The sequence below is a fragment of the Tursiops truncatus genome, chromosome 20, assembly GCF_011762595.2.
Source record: "Tursiops truncatus isolate mTurTru1 chromosome 20, mTurTru1.mat.Y, whole genome shotgun sequence".
NCBI lineage: Eukaryota > Metazoa > Chordata > Mammalia > Artiodactyla > Delphinidae > Tursiops > Tursiops truncatus.
The window spans coordinates 5291857-5311424 of NC_047053.1; the positions used below are offsets into that span (position 1 = coordinate 5291857).

At 37.7% G+C, this 19568-nt stretch overlaps 1 protein-coding gene across 5 annotated transcripts in view; it reads right to left on the reverse strand.

Annotated features, from left to right (window-relative positions):
* MAP2K4 (mitogen-activated protein kinase kinase 4) overlaps window positions 1-19568 on the reverse strand; it is a 104801-nt gene that overhangs the window by 11369 nt on the left and 73864 nt on the right. For all 5 annotated transcript variants that reach the window (XR_002178151.3, XR_002178152.3, XM_019944184.3 and 2 more), the window contains 3 exons: window positions 12924-13043; window positions 10475-10526; window positions 7457-7584 (listed from right to left, as the gene is read on the reverse strand). Coding sequence is in view for 3 of the 5 variants with exons in the window: in XM_019944184.3 (XP_019799743.1) it covers window positions 7457-7584; window positions 10475-10526; window positions 12924-13043 (300 nt within the window). In the remaining 2 variants the exon portion in view is untranslated. The remainder of the gene's footprint in view (window positions 1-7456; window positions 7585-10474; window positions 10527-12923; window positions 13044-19568) is intronic.

Sequence of the window (19568 nt, forward strand, 5' to 3'; positions counted from 1 at the left end):
CCCACGTGCCACAACTACTGAAGCCCATGCGTCTAGAGCCCGTGCTCCGCAACAAGAGAAGCCACCGCAGCGAGAAGCCCGTGCACTGCAACGAGGAGTAGCCCCCGCTCGCCACAACTAGAGAACGCCTGCGTGCAGCAACGAAGACCGAACGCAGCCAAAAATAAATAAATAAATATTTTTAAAAAGATATAGATTTACATCTATATCTTTAAAGATATTTGTCAATTAGTCTAATTGTTAACCAAATTAAGGAATTGCCAGTATCATAATATATTATCCTATCATAAAAACAGCAAAAATAATTTTTAGTAATTTCTATGAAGGGAGCATTTTTACATTTCCTTGAAATAAGGGACCATTATTTACATAGTGTGCCAGGGATGGAAAAGAAAAGAGAGAGAGGCTATCAGTAGCACAGAGCTGACAATGGATCCTTAGCTAAGACTGACAGTAACTGCTGTTGAAAGAAACGTCCAGAGAAGCATAATGGTCACTGTGTTATGTTCTCTGCCTGTCAGCAACAATTACTTTGGAGACCTATGCATTTTGTTTTGAATATGAGTACTGTGTTGCATAAATATTCATTGGAAGCTCTTCACTTTTACTTTTAGATATAAATATAGTTATTTACCTGATAAGATACACATTACATAAAAATCCCAGATAGTCAACCAAGAGAGAAAATACTCCATCCAGCAACAGCAGAATACACATTCTTCTCTAGCTCACATGGAACATTCACTAATATAAGCCATGATCTGGGCCATAAAACACACTTTATGTTTAAAAAGTGAAATCATGCAAGGTATGTTCTTAGACCACAAAATAATTATATTAGAAATCAATAATAGAAAGATATCTAAAAAATCCCCAAATATTTGGAGATTAAACAACACATGGATCACAAATGTATGGATACCAAGGGGGAAAGGGGTGGGGTGGGGAGGAATTGGGAGAATGGGATCGACACATATACATTATTGATGCTATGTATAAAATAGACAACTGATGGGAACTATATAGCACAGGGAACTCTACCTAATGCACTGTGGTAACCTAAATGGGAGGGAAGTTCAAAAGGGAGGGGATATCTGTATGTGTATGGCTGATTCATTTGCTGTGCAGTGCAGGCTAACACAACATTGTAAAGCAACCATACTCCAAGAAAAAATTAAAAACAGAACACACTTCTAAATAACACATGGATCACAGAAGAAGTCTCAAGAAAAAGTTTAAAAATATTCTGAACTAAATATTGATAAAATGAAGTTACAAAATGAAGTAATCAATGAAATTATTTACTGAAATAATTTCAGTAAATTATTTCACAGTACTCATGTTCAATTTCAATGAAAGTGAAATCACCAAAATGAAATTACCCAAAGTTTGTGGGATGCAGTGAAAGTACTACTCAGAGGGAGACTTACTGCAGTAATTGCATATATTAGAAGAGAAGACAGATTGCAAATCAACAGCCTAACTTGACAGCTTTAAGGAAACAGAAAAAGAACAAACTAGACTCAAAGCAAGGAGAAGGAAGGGAGTAATAAAACGTAAAGCAGGGCTTCCCTGGTGGCGCAGTGGTTGAGAGTCTGCCTGCTGATGCAGGGGACGTGGGTTTGTGCCCCGGTCCAGGAGGATCCCACATGCTGCGGAGCGGCTGGGCCCGTGAGCCATGGACGCTGAGCCTGCGCGTCCGGAGCCTGTGCTCCGCAGCGGGAGAGGCCACAGCAGTGAGAGGCCCACATATCGCAAAAAAAAAAAAAAATGTAAAGCAGAAGTAAGCGAAACAGCGAACAAAAATCAATACAAAATGTCAAAAGCAGAAGTTGATTCTTTGGAAAGATTAGCAAAATTGGCAAACTTCTAGCTACACTGATCAAGAGAAAGAGAGGGAAGACTCAAATTATTAAAGTCAGAATGAAAGAGGGGATATTACTATTGATCTTACAGAAACAGATGAAATAGACATTCTTTGAAAATGAAAACCTACAAAAATAATGTAGAAATCTGAATAACCGCAAAACTTTTTAAATTTTTAAATGAATCTGTTATTAAAGACCTTTCCACAAAGTCCAGACCCAGGTAAGTTTACTGGTGAACTCTTTCAAACATGCAAGGGAGAAATAACACCAGTCTTACTCAAATTATTCTCAAAACACAGAAAAGGAGGGTATTCCTCTCAATCCATTTTATGAAGCCAGCATAGCCATTTATGAAAACCTGACCAAAACATTACAAGACAATTAATATCCCTCATAAATACAGACACAAAAATTGTTAAAATATGAGCAAATCTAATCTAGCAACATATGAAGTGGTAATATATCATAATCAAGTGGGGTATATCACAGGAAGATAATATGGGCTTAATACTTGAAAATCAATGTAATGTACCATATTTATAGAATGATTTTAAAAGTCATACGATCATCTCAACAGATGTAGGATTAGAATCTGATAAAATTTAACAACTGTTAGCATACTGAGAAGGAAACTTCTTATTTCATAAAATGTATGTAAAATAGCCTACAGCTAACATCATATTTAGTGGTGGAATACAGAACACGTCCTTCCTAATTAATACTGGGAACAAGGCACTGCTTCTATTCAGCATTATATTGGAGTTCCCAGCCAGTACAAAAAGGTAAGGGGGGAAAAGCACGGCTTTTACTCACAAACATTTGGATTTCTACGACTGTTTAGTTAGAAAATCCCTACTAAAATTAATGGTGAAACCAGCAAGATCATAGGACACAATGTCAAAATGTGCAAACCAGCTCTATTTCTCTATAATAATAGCAAAATATTGGGAAAAAGTTAAAAATCCCATTTACAATATTAGCATCGAAAAACATGAATTCCTCAGGAATAAATTCAAAAGGTGCGCAAGAGATCCACGCTGAAAACTATAAAACATCACTGAGAGACAGCAAGAAGATCTAAATCAATGGAGAAACATAACAGGTACTAAAAGACTCAGCAACGTCAAGATATGCACAGTGGAATGGACAAATAAATTGTGGTCTACTGATACAATGCACAACTTCTCCGCAATAAAAAAACTGAATGACTAATACACATAACAGGTACTAAAAAACTCAGCAATGACAAGATACAGCGGAATGGATAAATAAATCGTGGTCTATTGATACAATAACAACTTCTCTGCAATAAAAAGACTGAACGACAAATACACACGGACAGCATCGATACATCTTCAAAAGAAAGCACACACAAACAAGCACAGACTGTAGGATGGCATTTCTAAAGAACTTGAGGAAAAGCAAACCTAACCGACAGTGACAGAAAATAGGACCAATGATCCTATAAAATATGAGACATATTTTATATCTTGACTGATGTGGTGATTATATGACTAACTACATTTGTCAAAATTCAAATTGTATGCTTAAAATGGGCACCTATTATTTGTGGTTACAGCGCTAATGTCATTCTAAAACTGCTGTATGTTTATGTCACAAACAGCTATAATGCCTATCATGTGTGTGTTAGAAAAACTTATCCAACACCGGGAAATAAATCCAAAAAAGGATTCCGTTTCCTTTCAGTGTCACAGTGGAGCACCAGCAAGCCTGCCCAAGGACTGTGTAAGTGTACTTGTTTCATTAGGGCCCAGACACTTAAGTTACACAATAACCTGCAGATTTTTGTCAGGTAGGGATGCAAATGATTTCTGTCCAACAACCCCAAAAGTTATTATTTTATTGACCTGGAGATAATTAGCAAATTTATATTTTGATTAGCCATCTTGTTGCAATATTCCTTCTTTAGTGACTGTAAATACAGAATGATGCAAATGTTCTTTGAGCCAGTTTCACTAACCTGTCTGTCCAGTTTTCTCATTAATGAGTTAAATATATTTTTGACACATGTTCGTTCTCTATTTGTACATGTAATATTTTTAATATTTTGAAAAGTATTCTTTGAGAGGAGTGGAGATTTAAGATCCATGAAACTAATTAAAGATGCTGTATCCTAAATCTAAGTCAGAAGTACGGATTTGAAAAACAAAAAGCTTTTTAAAATTAACAAGAGGAAAATATCAACTTAGAGAATAGGGTCTATAATATTAACAAAAACAGCAAAAAAGTAGTAGATAAAACAATTTTATATCCAAAACATATAATTTATAATAAATACACAACTCAAGTTACTTTGTATTAAAGTATACAAAATAAAAACCAAGGAATAAGGAGAAATTGACAATCTCAATATTTTCAAATTTTGAACTCCTCTATTTTTTTATATTAAAATGGCAAAAAAGTGCTGAACAGGGACCTCCCTGGTGGTGCAGTGGTTGAGAATCCACCTGCCTATGCGGGGGACATGGGTTCGAGCCCTGGTCCAGGAAGATCCTACACGCCGCAGAGCAGCTAAGCCGGTGCATCACAACTACTGAGCCCACGCTCTACAGCCCACAAGCCACAACTACCGAGCCCATGTGCTGCAACTACTGAAGCCCACATGCCTGGAACCCGTGCTCTGCAACAAGAGAAGCCACAGTGATGAGAGGCCCACGTACCACAATGAAGAGTAGCCCCCGCTGCTCACTGCAGCTAGAGAAAGCCCGCGCGCAGCAACTAAGACCCAACACAGCCCCCCACCAAAAAAAATTAAAAATAAATAAACAGTTAAAAAAAAGTGCTGAATATAATTATAATACAGAACAGACCCTTTCCAATATTTCATTTTTTAATTGACCATTTATCATGCTAAAAGAAGAATTTTAATATGTCCCAAAAGGCAGAAACGTACGGACTAAAATGCTTTGAAAGCAAGTAATAAGTAAAAAGATTAACATGAATCACTTTGTACTGGTTAGCTATTTGTGTAACAAAGCACCACAAAACTTAACAGCTGACACCAACAGACATTTATTATTTCAGGTTTCTGTGAGTCAGGCTTCAGGGAGCATTTTTGTTGGTGGTTATGCCTCAGGGTCTCTCATGAGACTTCAACTGAGATGTCAGCCAGGGCTGTCGCCTCACTGGGGCAGGAGGTCTCGTCACCAAGCTCACTCACACAGTACCGCAGGAAGCCTCTGTTCCTCACCACATGAGTCTCTCTGTAAAGCTGCCTGAGTGTCTTCACAACATGGCAGCTGGCCTCCCCCAGAGTGAGCAATCCAAGAAAGAAACCAAGAACAAAGCCACATGCCTCTTTATGACCAACTCTCAGAGGGATGCACTGTCATTTCTGCCACATGCTACTCATGAGAAGTGAGTGCCTAAGTTCAGTCCACACTCAAGGCTGTACTTAGCCACCGCCTTTTGAAGGGAGGTGTATTAAAGAGATTGGACAGATTTTAAAACTACCACATAATTGGTACTTAAAACACTGCAGTAAACAGGTCTTACACCCAACATTTAAAACAACTAAGAAAAGGAAAGTATGTATATGTATACACACGCACACCCACCCACGCATATGTGTGATGCTAAGGAAACAGTAAAATTTCACAGTTTTCAAAGAATTATGGGGACTTCCCTGACGGGCCAGTGGTTAAGACTTCACCTTCCAATGCAGTGGGGGTGCGGGTTCGATCCCTGGTCGGGGAGCTAAGATCCCACATGCCTCACAGCCAAACACCCAGAACATAAAACAGAAGCAATATTGTAACAAATTCAATAAAGACTTTAAAAATGGTCCACATAAAAAAAAAATCTTAGAACAAAAAAAGAATTATGTATCTTTCCCCAAAGACTCCTGGCCAAGATGGATTTCAACCTCAAAGAACAGAAAACTATACCATCACAACTGTTCTGAGCTCTGGGGAAAATTTTCTGAGCTCAAGGAGGCCAAAGTTATGTTTTTGATTACTAGGTGATCAATACTTTTTTACTGTATGAATAAAATAAGATGAAAATTTTCCCAATTCGATTTTTAAAACTTGCATAGCCCATCTAAAACCTTTACAATGTATACTACAAACCAATCTCAAACATTTTTATGTAGCAATCATAAATATTAATATAGCACATGTAAAAATATATTAAACACATAAACTATGAACCATGTAGGGATTATTTCTGGAATGCCAGAATGGTTCAACCACAGGAAATATATGTTACTATGATGTGTCATATCAACAGCTGCACAGAAACATTTTATCATACGCTGAACAAGGCCAAAAAGGCATTTAATAAAATTTAATAGCCATTTCTGATTCATTCTTATTCTCTCTCTCACACACACATTCTCACACACAGATATATACACATACACTTAGTAAACCAGAAAAAGACATTTGCTTTCAAGTCAAGCAACATAAGAATCCTACCATCAATACTGTCATTCAACATTGATACAGTTCTAGGCAAAGCAACAAAAATAAACATGAGAAAAGTAACAAAATATATATAATTATAGGTAGGTAGATAGATATGAGAAAGATCAATAAATATGAGGAATGCTAAGGCAAAAATTACCTGCAGAATGGTACCTTGAGTGCCATCTGAAACCTATTCAAAAAAGAGGTAGGGACTTCCCTGGTGGCACAGTGGTTAAGAATCTGCCTGCCAACGCAGTGGACACGGGTTCAAGCCCTGGTTCTGGGAAGATCCCACATGCCGAGGAGCAACTAAGCCCGCGCGCCACAACTACTGAAGTCCGCGCACCTAGAGTGCATGCTCCGCAACAAGAGAAGCCACCACAATGAGAAGCCCGCGCACCGCAACGAAGAGCAGCCCCCGCTCGCCCCAACTAGAGAAAGCCCATGAGCAGCAACGAAGACCCAACACAGTCAAAAATAAATTAATTTTTTAAAAAAAGAGGCAGATCAGTATTTTGGCTGGTTACAAAATAAACATATCAGTATAAGTAGCTTTCCTATGCATCAGCAGGAATTATAACACTCCAGGTTGAGAAATAACTAATGCCTCTACCTTGCACGTGTCAGTGAGTTTCTCTTACCTCTGAACATGCTATGAGACATACTGAGTTCTATGAGGAATTCGGCTTCCTATTCTTCTCTAACCAGAAACAGCACCACTTACATTATCAATATGTCTACTACAATTGTAAACATACAATCAATTGTAACAGTGATTGTAAACATACAATCAATATGTCTACTACTTGACTGTAGTACCTCCTACAGTCAAGACAGCATATGGGGGTCTAGACGTACAAAAGAGGCCTTCTGAGAACTAACTAGAATATAATGAAAAAACAGTAATCAGAAAAGACCATAAATGCTCAGTGCCAGGCAAGAGGAATACGGTAAGACAATGAAACAGGAGTTCACTGGGATGATTTCGCCAAGTTTCACAGAAGAGCTAGAACTGAGTTTGGTCTTCGTGGAAGAGGAGAATATTCTAGTATGGTGAAACTGCACGACCAAAGCAGATTCCTTAGTAGTACAGCACCAAAGGGCACAGGCTCTCTGTGCAATGAATGTCAAGCAAGAAGGTTTGGCCTTTGCACTTACTGCCATGTATGGCCTGCATCCAGCATCTCTTGTCTTGGCAATGGAGTCCACAAGCTGTCCACTGATGCCAAAGTCGCAGAGTTTAATATTTCCACTTCTATCCAGAAGAATATTGGAAGGTTTGATATCTGCAAGACACAGATGTCACTCAACGTTCAAGTAATCAAACGAGCTATATTCTAAAGTATTTCAAGGAAAAATACTGAAAAACCTTAGAAAACATAAGTGATCAAGTCCTTAAAATTCAGATAGCTAAGATGAAAAAAATTTTCTGAATGCTAAAAACTCATTATCAAAAAACTCCTCATATTAAATTTAGGCATTCTATAAAGTTTTGTTTTCATCAAGAGACATACTCATTTACTTGTTTCAAATTCATTACTTAACAGTCAAAACATGCAGGATGAATTTAATCTGTAAGAGTATACTAAGCTACTTTACAATACGTGTCAAAGATTATACAACTAAATGCAAAGTATACAAATTATAAACTCACAATTTAGTTAAAGGAGAGCTTTATCTAACTTAGGAAAGTATCCAATCCAGTACATCTAAAAGACCACAAGCTTCGGGATCAAAAAAGCAAAGGTTCAAGACCTGGGCCTGATATTCACAATGTGACCTGGGGCAAGTTCCTGAACTTTCACTTAGCAACCACAATTCCCTCATCTACAAAATATAAGTAATAATTCCTAACTTATAGGATTGTGGAAATGAAAACACCTATTACAGAAACTGAACATTGTTAGTACTCAGTAAATGTATCCACTTAATAATTATTTCTCCTTGAGAGATTTTTCTGATCTTAGATGGCTTCATTGAGTTTCTCCCAACCAACCTTCTTTAAGAGTCATCCTGGAGAAACTAGATTCATTTTTACCATTCTCAGAGTGTGTGTGCTTTCCCGCACACCTGAGAAAGCTGAATCCTTTCCATTTGGTTCTCCAGGTTTTACACAGTCTTGTCACATTGGCCCCTAGGTTATCACCTCCTCCTCACTCACCATCAACTCACTCACTGCCAGTGTGTGCAAATCAGCTAGCTGGACAATTCTCCCTGCCCTTGCTCACTAATTCTCTGTCCCTATCTCAATCCTTCGAGGCATTTAATTGTCCCTGTCATGGTTCCATGAATAAAAAGGACAGAAATAAATATAGGATACAAAAATATCTGTCTGTAACTCAGAAGGGGACCTACAAAAAAATCCAGAAAAGAATGCTTACCATCACTGACACGGCTGACTGCCTATCAAACATCCACTCCTAAGCATGCCATCATCCTTTCTAATGGAACTTTCATTTTACTGAGATCCATCCTCCTCTGTGTACATCTATCCGCACCTCCAAACACGGGGTCCTGATTGGTCTAAGCTTATCAGGGTAGCCTCATGCTCCTTGCCAGGGACTAGTTTAGGTAAGGGCATGAAGGAGACAAGAGAAAATGTGAGAGACAAGTAAGTAAGAGCTCCCTGCTGCTAAGACAGCCACACAAGAAGAGACAGCTTCTTCTTCAAGAGGCTGTTATGCTAGGTGTGACACAGGACCTGCTTTAGTTGTTACTACCCTGAGGATGGAGCCAACATGTTAAGGAGAGCAGAGCCAGAAGAAGGGAGCCTGAGCCCTAATCATATCGTGTTGGAGCCACCCTATCTTTGGACTTACTACGACAGATAATGAGTTTCCTTGAAGTTTAAGCCAGTTAACAGGATTTTCTCTTACTTGTAATCAAAAGCACTCTAATTACAGCAAAAAAAAAAAAGCTACCTGATCCTAGCTGGTAAAAAAGACTGCTATAAATTCATCATTTTACTTAGTCACAGGAAAACCAAAGTTATTTTTGAAGCCTTTCCCTTTTATTTAACCTTGGGCAGTGTCTTAGTGCTTTACTGTGATTGGTGAGAATCCCTAAGGTAATTGTCAGATGCCCTAAGGTAATACTCCCATAATTACCAAATATAGACAAAAAAAGGGAGGGAAAAAATCCAAAACAAGAACAAGATGAAGTACAAGAAGAACAAAATAATTTTGTTTAGGAACCTAATCCTACATGATTTTAGGACAAAAGAGAAAATAAGAAGGCTAGCCAAAATTATCTTTAACAAGCATTAAGCCAGGCAAAATTAAATGAAACATTCTGATGTTCGAGGTTAACTAATTGCAGTCTTTCAGGGTCAACCTCAAATAAAAATTACTTAAATCAATGCCCTAATTACTAATCTCTTTAATCACAACCTTAGAGCCCTTTAACCTTAGAATTCAAGGTTTTTCGCATCTCTGAATACGACTGTTTCCTTCCTTCCTGTGTTGTCAGGCTGAATCACACACTGCCATGTATCACCTTGGGTTTGTCCACTACAGATTTACTGAGGGTACAGAACTGTGCCTCTTCAAAGCCACTGCCTCACTACCCCGAGTCTGGCATAGTAATAAGACAGAGCAACTACTTAAACTATTTGCTGAATTAAATTCAGGAATCCCACTGTCTCCCAAAAGACAGACACCAAATGTTTGAATTTGGACCTGTGTCTAAATAAGGCCAAGATCACTGTTTTCACAAATACAAATGCTTTAGAGGAATTTCAATGTAAAATACTAATTAAAGAATCTTTCTCAATTTACAAAAATATCCTCCCAAGTAAAGAAGAAACACTTGATAGGGACAGTAGCGTGCCTTTAAAATGATCGAGGGTGCTATCCTGCAGATCCTTCTTTGACGGTCCACAGGTTCACCTTCCTGCCTTATTTGTATAGACAGAGAAACATTAATTATCTATCAGGCAAATGAATAATTATTTTTCAACTAAGCCCCAACATTCTAATAAGTTAGACTGAAATTTATAGAATCCCAAAGGGAAAAAAATCCTAAATTAATAATAAAGTTTTAGGGTACATATAGTATGTTTTGCTAAAAATACAAGTATTTTAGTGAAAGTTATACAATACACTGTAACTTTTAATTTTTTTTCCTATTAAGGAAAAATGTTGATTTCTAGTCTAAAAAAAACCAGGTCATACCCACCTCTGTGAATGATTTTCAAGTTTTCTTTTAAGTGGTTTAGTGCTTTCACAGTCTAGGGAGGAAAAAGCAGAGACGGATGGGATAAACAATCAATTTCCTTCTAATCAAATAGCACAATAGCTTACCGTAAAATAACAGCTCGGGTAGCTCTTTGCATTCTTTTGGGCTTAATATTTCAATATTCTGTCCATTTTTTATGTTAGCTGAAGATGCTAAATTATGATTTTAGATATGAAATCATAGTTGCCTTTACACGCCCTTCCCTGACAGCTAAAAAAACAAACAGGTAACTTACAATTTTTTAAATAAGTCATTAAAAAGTTGTATAATCTTTCTCATACCATCGAACTTTTTAGGAACAGATATATTTAGTACAAAAAGGTCCAACAGTCTGGTTCCATTATCAACCCTAAGTTAATAAGTTTTTCCAAATTCTCAGTTTCTCACAATCATTCACCCTCACTGGGTGTGGAGCCTGCAAAGTAATTTTTGCAGAGCCAGAATTTATCCTGTTGTTTGATCACTGCTCATGATCAGGAAATCAAAGATTTCTCCAGGAATAGAGGAAACAGAGACTTGAATTAACATTTCTACAACCTCAAACTAAAAGAGAAGTGAAGCACAGGCCTCCAATTAGAAAGGTCAAGTCTCCGCTGCCATCAAGCTGCTGGGTGCAGAACACAAACTCGCAATGCTTCAAACAGCCAGGCTTGTTCATGGGGTTATTAATTAGCAAGAAGAGATTTAACACAAAGTAATTTTAAATGTTACGCTTAACAAAAAGGATGATCACCAAGTCTAGAAACACAGGCAAATATATAATAAATGATTTATTAGTATATATTACATATATTGCAATTTAGGATAAAATAATTTTATCTATGTTTTCCAACTTCATGATCATCCTGTCATGCAGTGGTTAACAGCTGGATTCTAGGATCAGACTGCCTGGGCTTAAATCATTTACACTGACAAATATATGAATTTCAAAGCAAATTAATTACTTAATCTCTCCATGCTTTAGATTTGTCATCTGTAAATAAAAAGGGGGTTACACTATTTACCATTGAGAGTTGCTATGAACATAAAATGTCATGAGATCTTGGCCTGACACAAATAAACACTCAGTAACCATGGGCTATTATCATTATTCTACTATTGTTCCATTATAATTATTATGAATAGTAAAAAGTTCCAAGATAAAGCTAGGTTTGGTATACTGAAGAGAGATGACTAAAGTGATCAACATAAAATTTCATACACCTGTCTGAATAATGAAGAAGTTTCTAGTAAAACTTGTTTATACTAGACAGTTTCTTTATAAAATTATATGAAAGGGTATATATCTGAACAGCTCATAGAACATTTAAATTAAGCATTAATTCAGGTAAATAATTTAAAATATTAACATGAGACCTATTAATCTTAAGATTATGACTAGAGTTTAACCTGACTTTTTAAATCCCAGTTATACACACATATCTCTTACCACTAAAATACAGTTCAGAAACTGTCTTACTTATTTTAACATTGACCCTTAATGATTAAACAGGATAAACTGACAATTACCAGGCAGACTATACTGGATGTGGAGGATGCAGGAAGAAAGAGGAAATTCATGCAACCAGAATATCTATCTTACAACTTCCTATAAAATTTAGTTTACACATCCACTAACCCAGGTCATGTCATTAGTTCAGATTCTCAGGGGTTTCTAAGAAACTTACTAACTTTATCAAAAAAATTTGTTTTTCTTTCTGTGAAAAAACTGTGAATGACCTTTGTTAGCTAAAAGAACAAGAAAGAAAATGATCATTAATTCATTTTCAAAACTATAAACACGTAAGCAAAACAGTGCCTCTTTTCTTTTTTGGTACTATGCTAAAAGTGATTTGACCAAATTAGTAGTAATGCTGGTTACTGAAATTGCTAGTCAACAATTTAAGTAGTTTAGACAGAATAGCCCAAATCTTAAACCACAGGAAATATACTTAGTCTAAAGAGTTTCAGTTAAGGGATTTCAAGGAGACTGCTGCAATTCTAATTTAAGCGGAACTGTGATAATATAGCCTATTTAAATACAGTTAAAGTAACAGGGGAAAGAGGAACAGAAAATTGCTTTTTCTAGCCTTATTTACAGCACAGTCTATTATGGTTCACTCTGATTTTAATGGAAAGAATACTGTAGTATTTATTATTGAAATGTATGATTTCAATACGTACTTTTCAATAATGGAAAGTGTCAATGTAGTATTTTGAAAATTGTTCTTACTACTTGTTGTATTAATTACCCCACAGAAGTGATTTTTGTCTCTTTTCCTATTATAATGATTTTCTAGGAAGGTCAGTAACATTCTGTGAAGGGCATTCAGATGTATGCATTCAAAACTCCAGTAGCATCTTTATGTAAGTATGTATACAAGGAACAATTTGAAAACCAAGTACTTACTGCTAAAGTGATTTTGCCTAAAATTTCTTCTGGAATAACATCATCTAATACACTATATACATATTTGTAAAACTTATCAAACGAGGTAGACATGAGTTCCATACAGATCCAACAGTCACCCTATAAAAAAACAAATATCGGTTATTCTTATACATCTTAACATTAAGTACCACCTTTCCTTTACTTAAAATAGAAATACAATGAGAGAAGAAGCAATCTTTTTTTTTTTTAATTTTTGTTCCTTATTAAAGTGCTGGACAGAATATTCTCCTCATGTTCAAACACAAACTTAGTTGCCCAATTTTCCCTACTCTTAATTGTAAGAATGGGCATAGTCCTACATAGAAAACCTTTGGACTTTTATAAAAATTTTCAAACTCTGCCATGATTAAATAGAAAAACAGAAAATATGTGGGAAACTGTTCATTCTCACTAACAAAGGAAATAGACTACAGGAATCTTGAGAAACTATATAAACTTCTTAAATTAGTAAAAAAGAAAAAAAAATACATAAAGCAAGCCCAATGCCTAAAGTCCTTGCTTAAATGCCACCTTCTCAGTGGCCGACATTGAAAATGCCCAATTCAAAATGCAAGTCATCCCCCTCTCAGCATCCCCTTAACAGCTCTACTCTGTAGAGCCTTTATCATCTTCTAATATAAAATATAATTTACTTATTTATTATGGTTTTCATTGATCTTCCCTATTATAACATATAGTCCACCACGACAGGGGCTCAATAAACATTCCTTAAATGAACAAATGCTGGTTATAATCAAATCAAATCATTCAAAAACTATTGGCAGCACTGTAGAGTGTTTTAAACCAGTTTGAAGGCAATCTGACAACAAAACAAGGGAAATAAAAGTGCCTATACCCTTTGATAGTCATCCCATGACTGGGAACCTAACTTAAACAAATAGCTCATAAATTACAAAAAGAAAAAACAAAAACAAACTAAAAACCTCAACTATCTCACAAGATGAAATGGTACATTATTAAAAGGATTACCTAAAATTAAATTATTTTGAAAACTATACAGTTCATGAGGTATGCATGAGAAAACACAGGCTATAAGCAGATTCCATGTTTATAATGCTGTAAAAGTATGTGCACATATAAACAAGGAATACGAAGTACCTTGGGAGAGTGAAAAGAGCTATAGGGATCATGACAAGAATTATCTTTAAAAAATTTTGCATATGGTTTCTAATTTATGGATCCAGTTATATCCTTAGAGATTTTCTACCACTAACCTCCTTCCCCTAACAACTGACTTGGATTGATCATACGAGAGATCTATGCCCGGTGAAGTAAAATGGCTTGCTCAGAACAGCACTGCTAATTAGCGATAGAGCCATGAACAGAATCCACTTACATAACTCCTTTCTCCTATCAACACCTCCAATGCAAGGACATTTAACTTATATGTAGAGACAGCACATGCTGTGATGACTGCTGAGATGAATAATCCCACTCTTAAAGTAGAACCAGCTGCTGCAACGTCCATGTAGCTCCATGGCTTCACAGAATGCTGATTTGTAAAGCATATCTGACAAAGTGAACTTTCACTTATAGTTATTCCAATCTTTCTTCTTAGGTCTCTTTTTCTGGGTGCTCTTGCAGAATAACCTTCATAAACGACTAACACTATTAACCCAAAACACACACTTGAATTTATTTCAATCTAAAGATACCATCTCAATAGATTTACCAGAATTTTTTAATTAGAGAAAAGGATAGCACATTTAACTCACCTACTTAGGAAAACAGCGAGGAAGGAACTTAACTTCAGTAATATAGCAAAGTGGGACAATCACTGATTAAAGTGTGAAGGCCTGACTTACTCATCCAGGCTCTCCCACTCTCCACTTATATAAGCTTGGGCCTCATTAACTCCTAACGATGAAATGGGATTGCCCCACAATCTTCAATGGAATATGATAAAGATCAAACGAGTTAACATATGTAAAGCACAAAGTAAAGCGCCTGGCAGCTGCTAAAAACTAGAGTTAAGAAAATGAGGGGAGAAGGGGAAAGGGTGGAAAAATAGGAAAGCAACCAAAAGAGAAGGAAAGACAAGGGAACAAGGGAAATAAAGGTGAGAAGTAAACTGAGGTGAGAAGGGCAGATACAAAGGAGCAATTAGCTCCAGGGCGGGAAATCTTTGTAGTTTCTAAGGCACATAACCTAATGTAAATGTATTTCTTCTAGCAGTTCCTTTTGGCCATAACTGAGAATAGACAACAGCAATAAGCTGCGTTAAAAAAAAAAAAAAAAAAAAAGGAATGGTTTGAGCTGCCTCAAAAGCAGTGACAGCAACATTACTTTCACATTCAAGCAAAAGACAGACAACCACACAATTGAAATACAAAAATAAAAATTACTGAATATGGATTTACTGAAAAGGAAGGTGGAGGATAATGAAACTGAACTACTAAGATCAAGATAAGGGTTTCAGAGACAACATCCAGATAAAACCAATAACATAACTTTTATACCAACAGGAACAACTTAGAAAATAAAATGTTTAAAAAGACACCACTGGGCTTCCCTGGTGGCGCAGTGGTCGAGAGTCCGCCTGCCGATGCAGGGGACACGGGTTCGTGCCCCGGTCCGGGAAGATCCCACATGCCGTGGAGCGGCTGGGCCCGTGAGCCGTGGCCGCTGAGCCTGCGCGTCCGGAGCCTGTGCTCCGCAACGGGAGAGGCCACAGCAGTGAGAGGAGGCCTGCGAACCCAAAAAAAAAAAAAAAAAAGACACCACTCACAGTAGAAAGAAAAAAGCACCTAGGAATAATACATCTAACAAATTAGCCTAGCCAGACTAATCAGGAAAAAATAGAGAAGATACAAACTACATCAGGAATGAGAGAGAGAGGGAGGTAACATCACTGTAGATTCTACAGATATTATGATGATAATATTGGGCTATTATGAATAACTTTATACCAATTAATTTGACAGTTTAGATAAAAGGCACAAATTTCTGAAAATAAAATCAAACTACCAAGTATCACTCAGGGAGAAACAGATAACCTGAAGAGAACTCTTTGAAAGAAAACTGAACTGCAAAATAATTATGCTGAGTAAAAGACGACAAAAAAAAAAAGGAGGGGATACATGCTGTATGATTCCATTTACATAAAATTCTAGCAAATGCAAACTCATCTACAGTGGCAGAAAGCAGCTCTGCAGTTGCCTGAGGATGGCGACAGCAGAGAGGAAGTGTGTATAACCTACGGGACACAAGGAAACTCGTGAGAGGTGGGTATGTTCATGACCTTGATTATGGTGACAAGCCCACACGTGTGTACATTTGTTCCAACATATCAAATTGTATATTGTAAATATGTGCAGTTGATTTCCAATTTTACCTCCATAAAGCTGTACTTAAAACCTGCCGGGGTGCGGAATGAAGGGGAAAGGACAACATGAGCAGAAGTAGGGGTAGAAAGGGAGGAGGTGACTAAATTTGGCTAATATCACTGCCTTTTTTGTGTGTTTTTTTTTTTTTTGCGGTACGCGGGCCTCTCACTGTTGTGGCCTCTCCCGTTGCGGAGCACAGGCTCCGGACGCACAGTCTCAGCGGCCATGGCTCACGGGCCCAGCCGCTCTGCAGCATGTGGGATCTTCCCGGACCAGGGCACGAACCCATGTCCCCTGCATTGGCAGGCGGACCCTCAACCACTGCGCCATCAGGGAAGCCCTATCACTGCCTTTTACATAACCTGATGAACTCCTATAGTCACAGATTACTCAGAACAGTATTTCCTACACTGGAGTTTCCCCAACCTCAAAAGATATCTTAAATAAGGGATTCTTTGCTATTAAATTCTGAAAATGTATATATTAAAAGACATTTTAAAAGTGCTTCTAAGTCTCAGTATTGATAACATAAATAGTAGGTCTGGCCTTTATGTAAGCTACAGGCTAAAAGTCACTTTCATTATTCAATACTGTCAAGCTCTTTTTTCCCTGTCTACCAATTCTGAAAATGAATTTAGAAACCTGTGCAATTAGATGTCTTAATAAATTATCTAAATAAAATCCAGGTTGTACTTTCGACTTCTTATCCTCATTTAGTTTCATACTAGAAAGAAGTATACACATGGTTGGAGACAACAGCAATAAATGAGTTACCAACTTCAGTATTAAATGTTATTTATTCACTGCTCCAAATAAAGTTATGGAACTTTCAGAGGCTCAATATTACCCAACGGCAAGATTAACCTCTACACCGTTGCTGCCAAGAAGAAGAAAAATAACATCTCATGGCTCCGTGATTGTTGGTTGACTGAATCAGACCAAGAGCTGATGTCCTGTGGTCATATAAATTATGTGAAATTAAATACTCTGGAGGCTTTTCACAGGGATGGGAGTTACAAGCATTCGTCTCTCTCACAAGTCCTGAATGCGCTCATTCATGTCCAGTCTTTTCCTTTCATAAACCCAGAATTCTGTGTCTATTATCAAAACTGAAGGTGGGGCTTCCCTGGTGGCGCAGTGGTTGAAAGTCCGCCTGCCGATGCGGGGAATGCAGGTTTGTGCCCCGGTCCGGGAGGATCCCGCATGCCGCGGAGCGGCTAGGCCCGTGAGCCATGGCCGCTGAGCCTGCGCGTCCGGAGCCTGTGCTCCGCAACGGGAGAGGCCACAACAGTGAGAGGCCCACGTACCGCAAAAACAAAACAAAACAGAAAAAAACAAAAAAAAACCCTGAAGGTCATGTCAACAAAAAGGGATCCTTTTCTTTTAAGTGATCTAGCTCAAAAATCTTTCTCCAAACCATTATTAAATAAATGTTTATTATTTTTAACCATTGTAACTTCAGGAAAGTTACAACTTTGACTATGCACTCTTCAAGGTGAACTTTCTGCTTCTAAAACTGCATTATTCAGAAAGTACCTATTACTTCCTGCATTCTAAGATCTAAGGGGGGCAGGGGGTGGCTTCATGTTCAGCCTAACTAGGCATTTTGTGACTTAACACAACTTACTTGTATAGCTCCTGACCCTTCATCTTATCATACTCAAAAACTGCAATGTTTAAAAAGTAGATTATTTCTTAAATGAAGCTCAAGTTCTTTATCCCTGGACCACTTGTAGTATAACAGAAAGAACAGTGAGATTTTTGTCTCTGAAGTCCTGTCCGTGACACTTCTTGGCTGTGTGACTTTCGTCAAATTAGTACTCATATCTCAGTTTCCTCCCTGGGAAGAGGGGATAATACCACCAACCTGCCTGAGACTGTTGTGAAAGTAATAAATGTGGAATCTATAGAGCATTCAATAGATGTTAGTGCTTCTAGATGCATATCTCAATTCCAGTCAACCTTCCTGAGATATGAAACTGAATTTTACCCAGCTATTCATAAGGAATCATAATGATCCTGTTCAGATACTATTCCAAGCTTTTTGTTTCCAGTAACTTTTCAAGCATGGATATCACTCTGCTTTCTTTTCATAAAATCAGACTTCACACTATCTAGCCTGGAGCTATATATTTAAATGTTGCTTAAGTGAATTATCAAGTAAACGAACATGAGAAATAAACTGGCATTCTTGAGCACTATGGAGGTGAATTAGGGCTGAGATAGAGCCCATGAGAGTCTACGGAGACAGTGAGCACAGCATGGAAAAGCTGACTGTGGCATCCAGTTAGGAGAGAAAATCTAGTCCATTCCAGATAACTACTGCTCTTCATGAGATGTGAAGAGTAGTGTGGCCAGGGCATTTATGATTATGAAGAAGAAATTCATGGTTTGGGGGAAGAAGGGAGGAGGAGATGGCAAGATTCCTGTGCAACATGAAGAAAGTTCCAGATTCATGATCTTACAAACAGAATAACAGTATATAATACTTCGGTGCAGGATACAGTTACCTGCCTGAGTACATGACTGTGTGCGCTGATGTGATGTAATACTATGTGACATGGGGAAGAAAGTTAACAAATTCAACAGATCTGGTCATAAAAATGAACACTCAAGTCAAAAAAGTACAAGGACAGGAGGAGAAAGAAGCTATGTGAGTCTAAGACTAATAGTGATTAATTAGTGATTCAACAAAGGGATGGGCTCTATCATGAAGGAGAACGCTTCTGGTTAATAGAGTTATCTATTAAGAGCACAGAAAAATAAATAATATTTCAGGATTGGGTGAAGAATTAATCGACAAACCTCTAAGGTCTTCTCCAATGATAAGATTTCATATCTTTCTACTCAGTGTAACATTCAGTCCTGTCTTACAACATAAGTCAATAACGCTAACAAAACCCCCAAAACGACACCCTCTGCGATCCAGTCCCAAAAAGAAGGGCAGGGTGGGATGTAGTTCTTCCTCACCAGTTCATAACAAACCCACCAGTACCAGCTCATCCTAACATTTTCAAAATGATAATGGCTTTTTTTTTTTTCCGGTACGCGGGCCTCCCACCGTTGTGGCCTCTCCTGCTGCGGAGCACAGGCTCCGGATGCGCAGGCCCAGCGGCCACGGCTCACGGGCCCAGCCGCTCCGTGGCACGTGGGATCCTCCCGAACCGGGGCACGAACCCATGTCCCCTGAATCGGCAGGCGGACTCCCAACCACTGCGCCACCAGGGAAGCCCTATAATGGATATTTTTTTAAGAATATTTAAAATGCTTAAGAGTT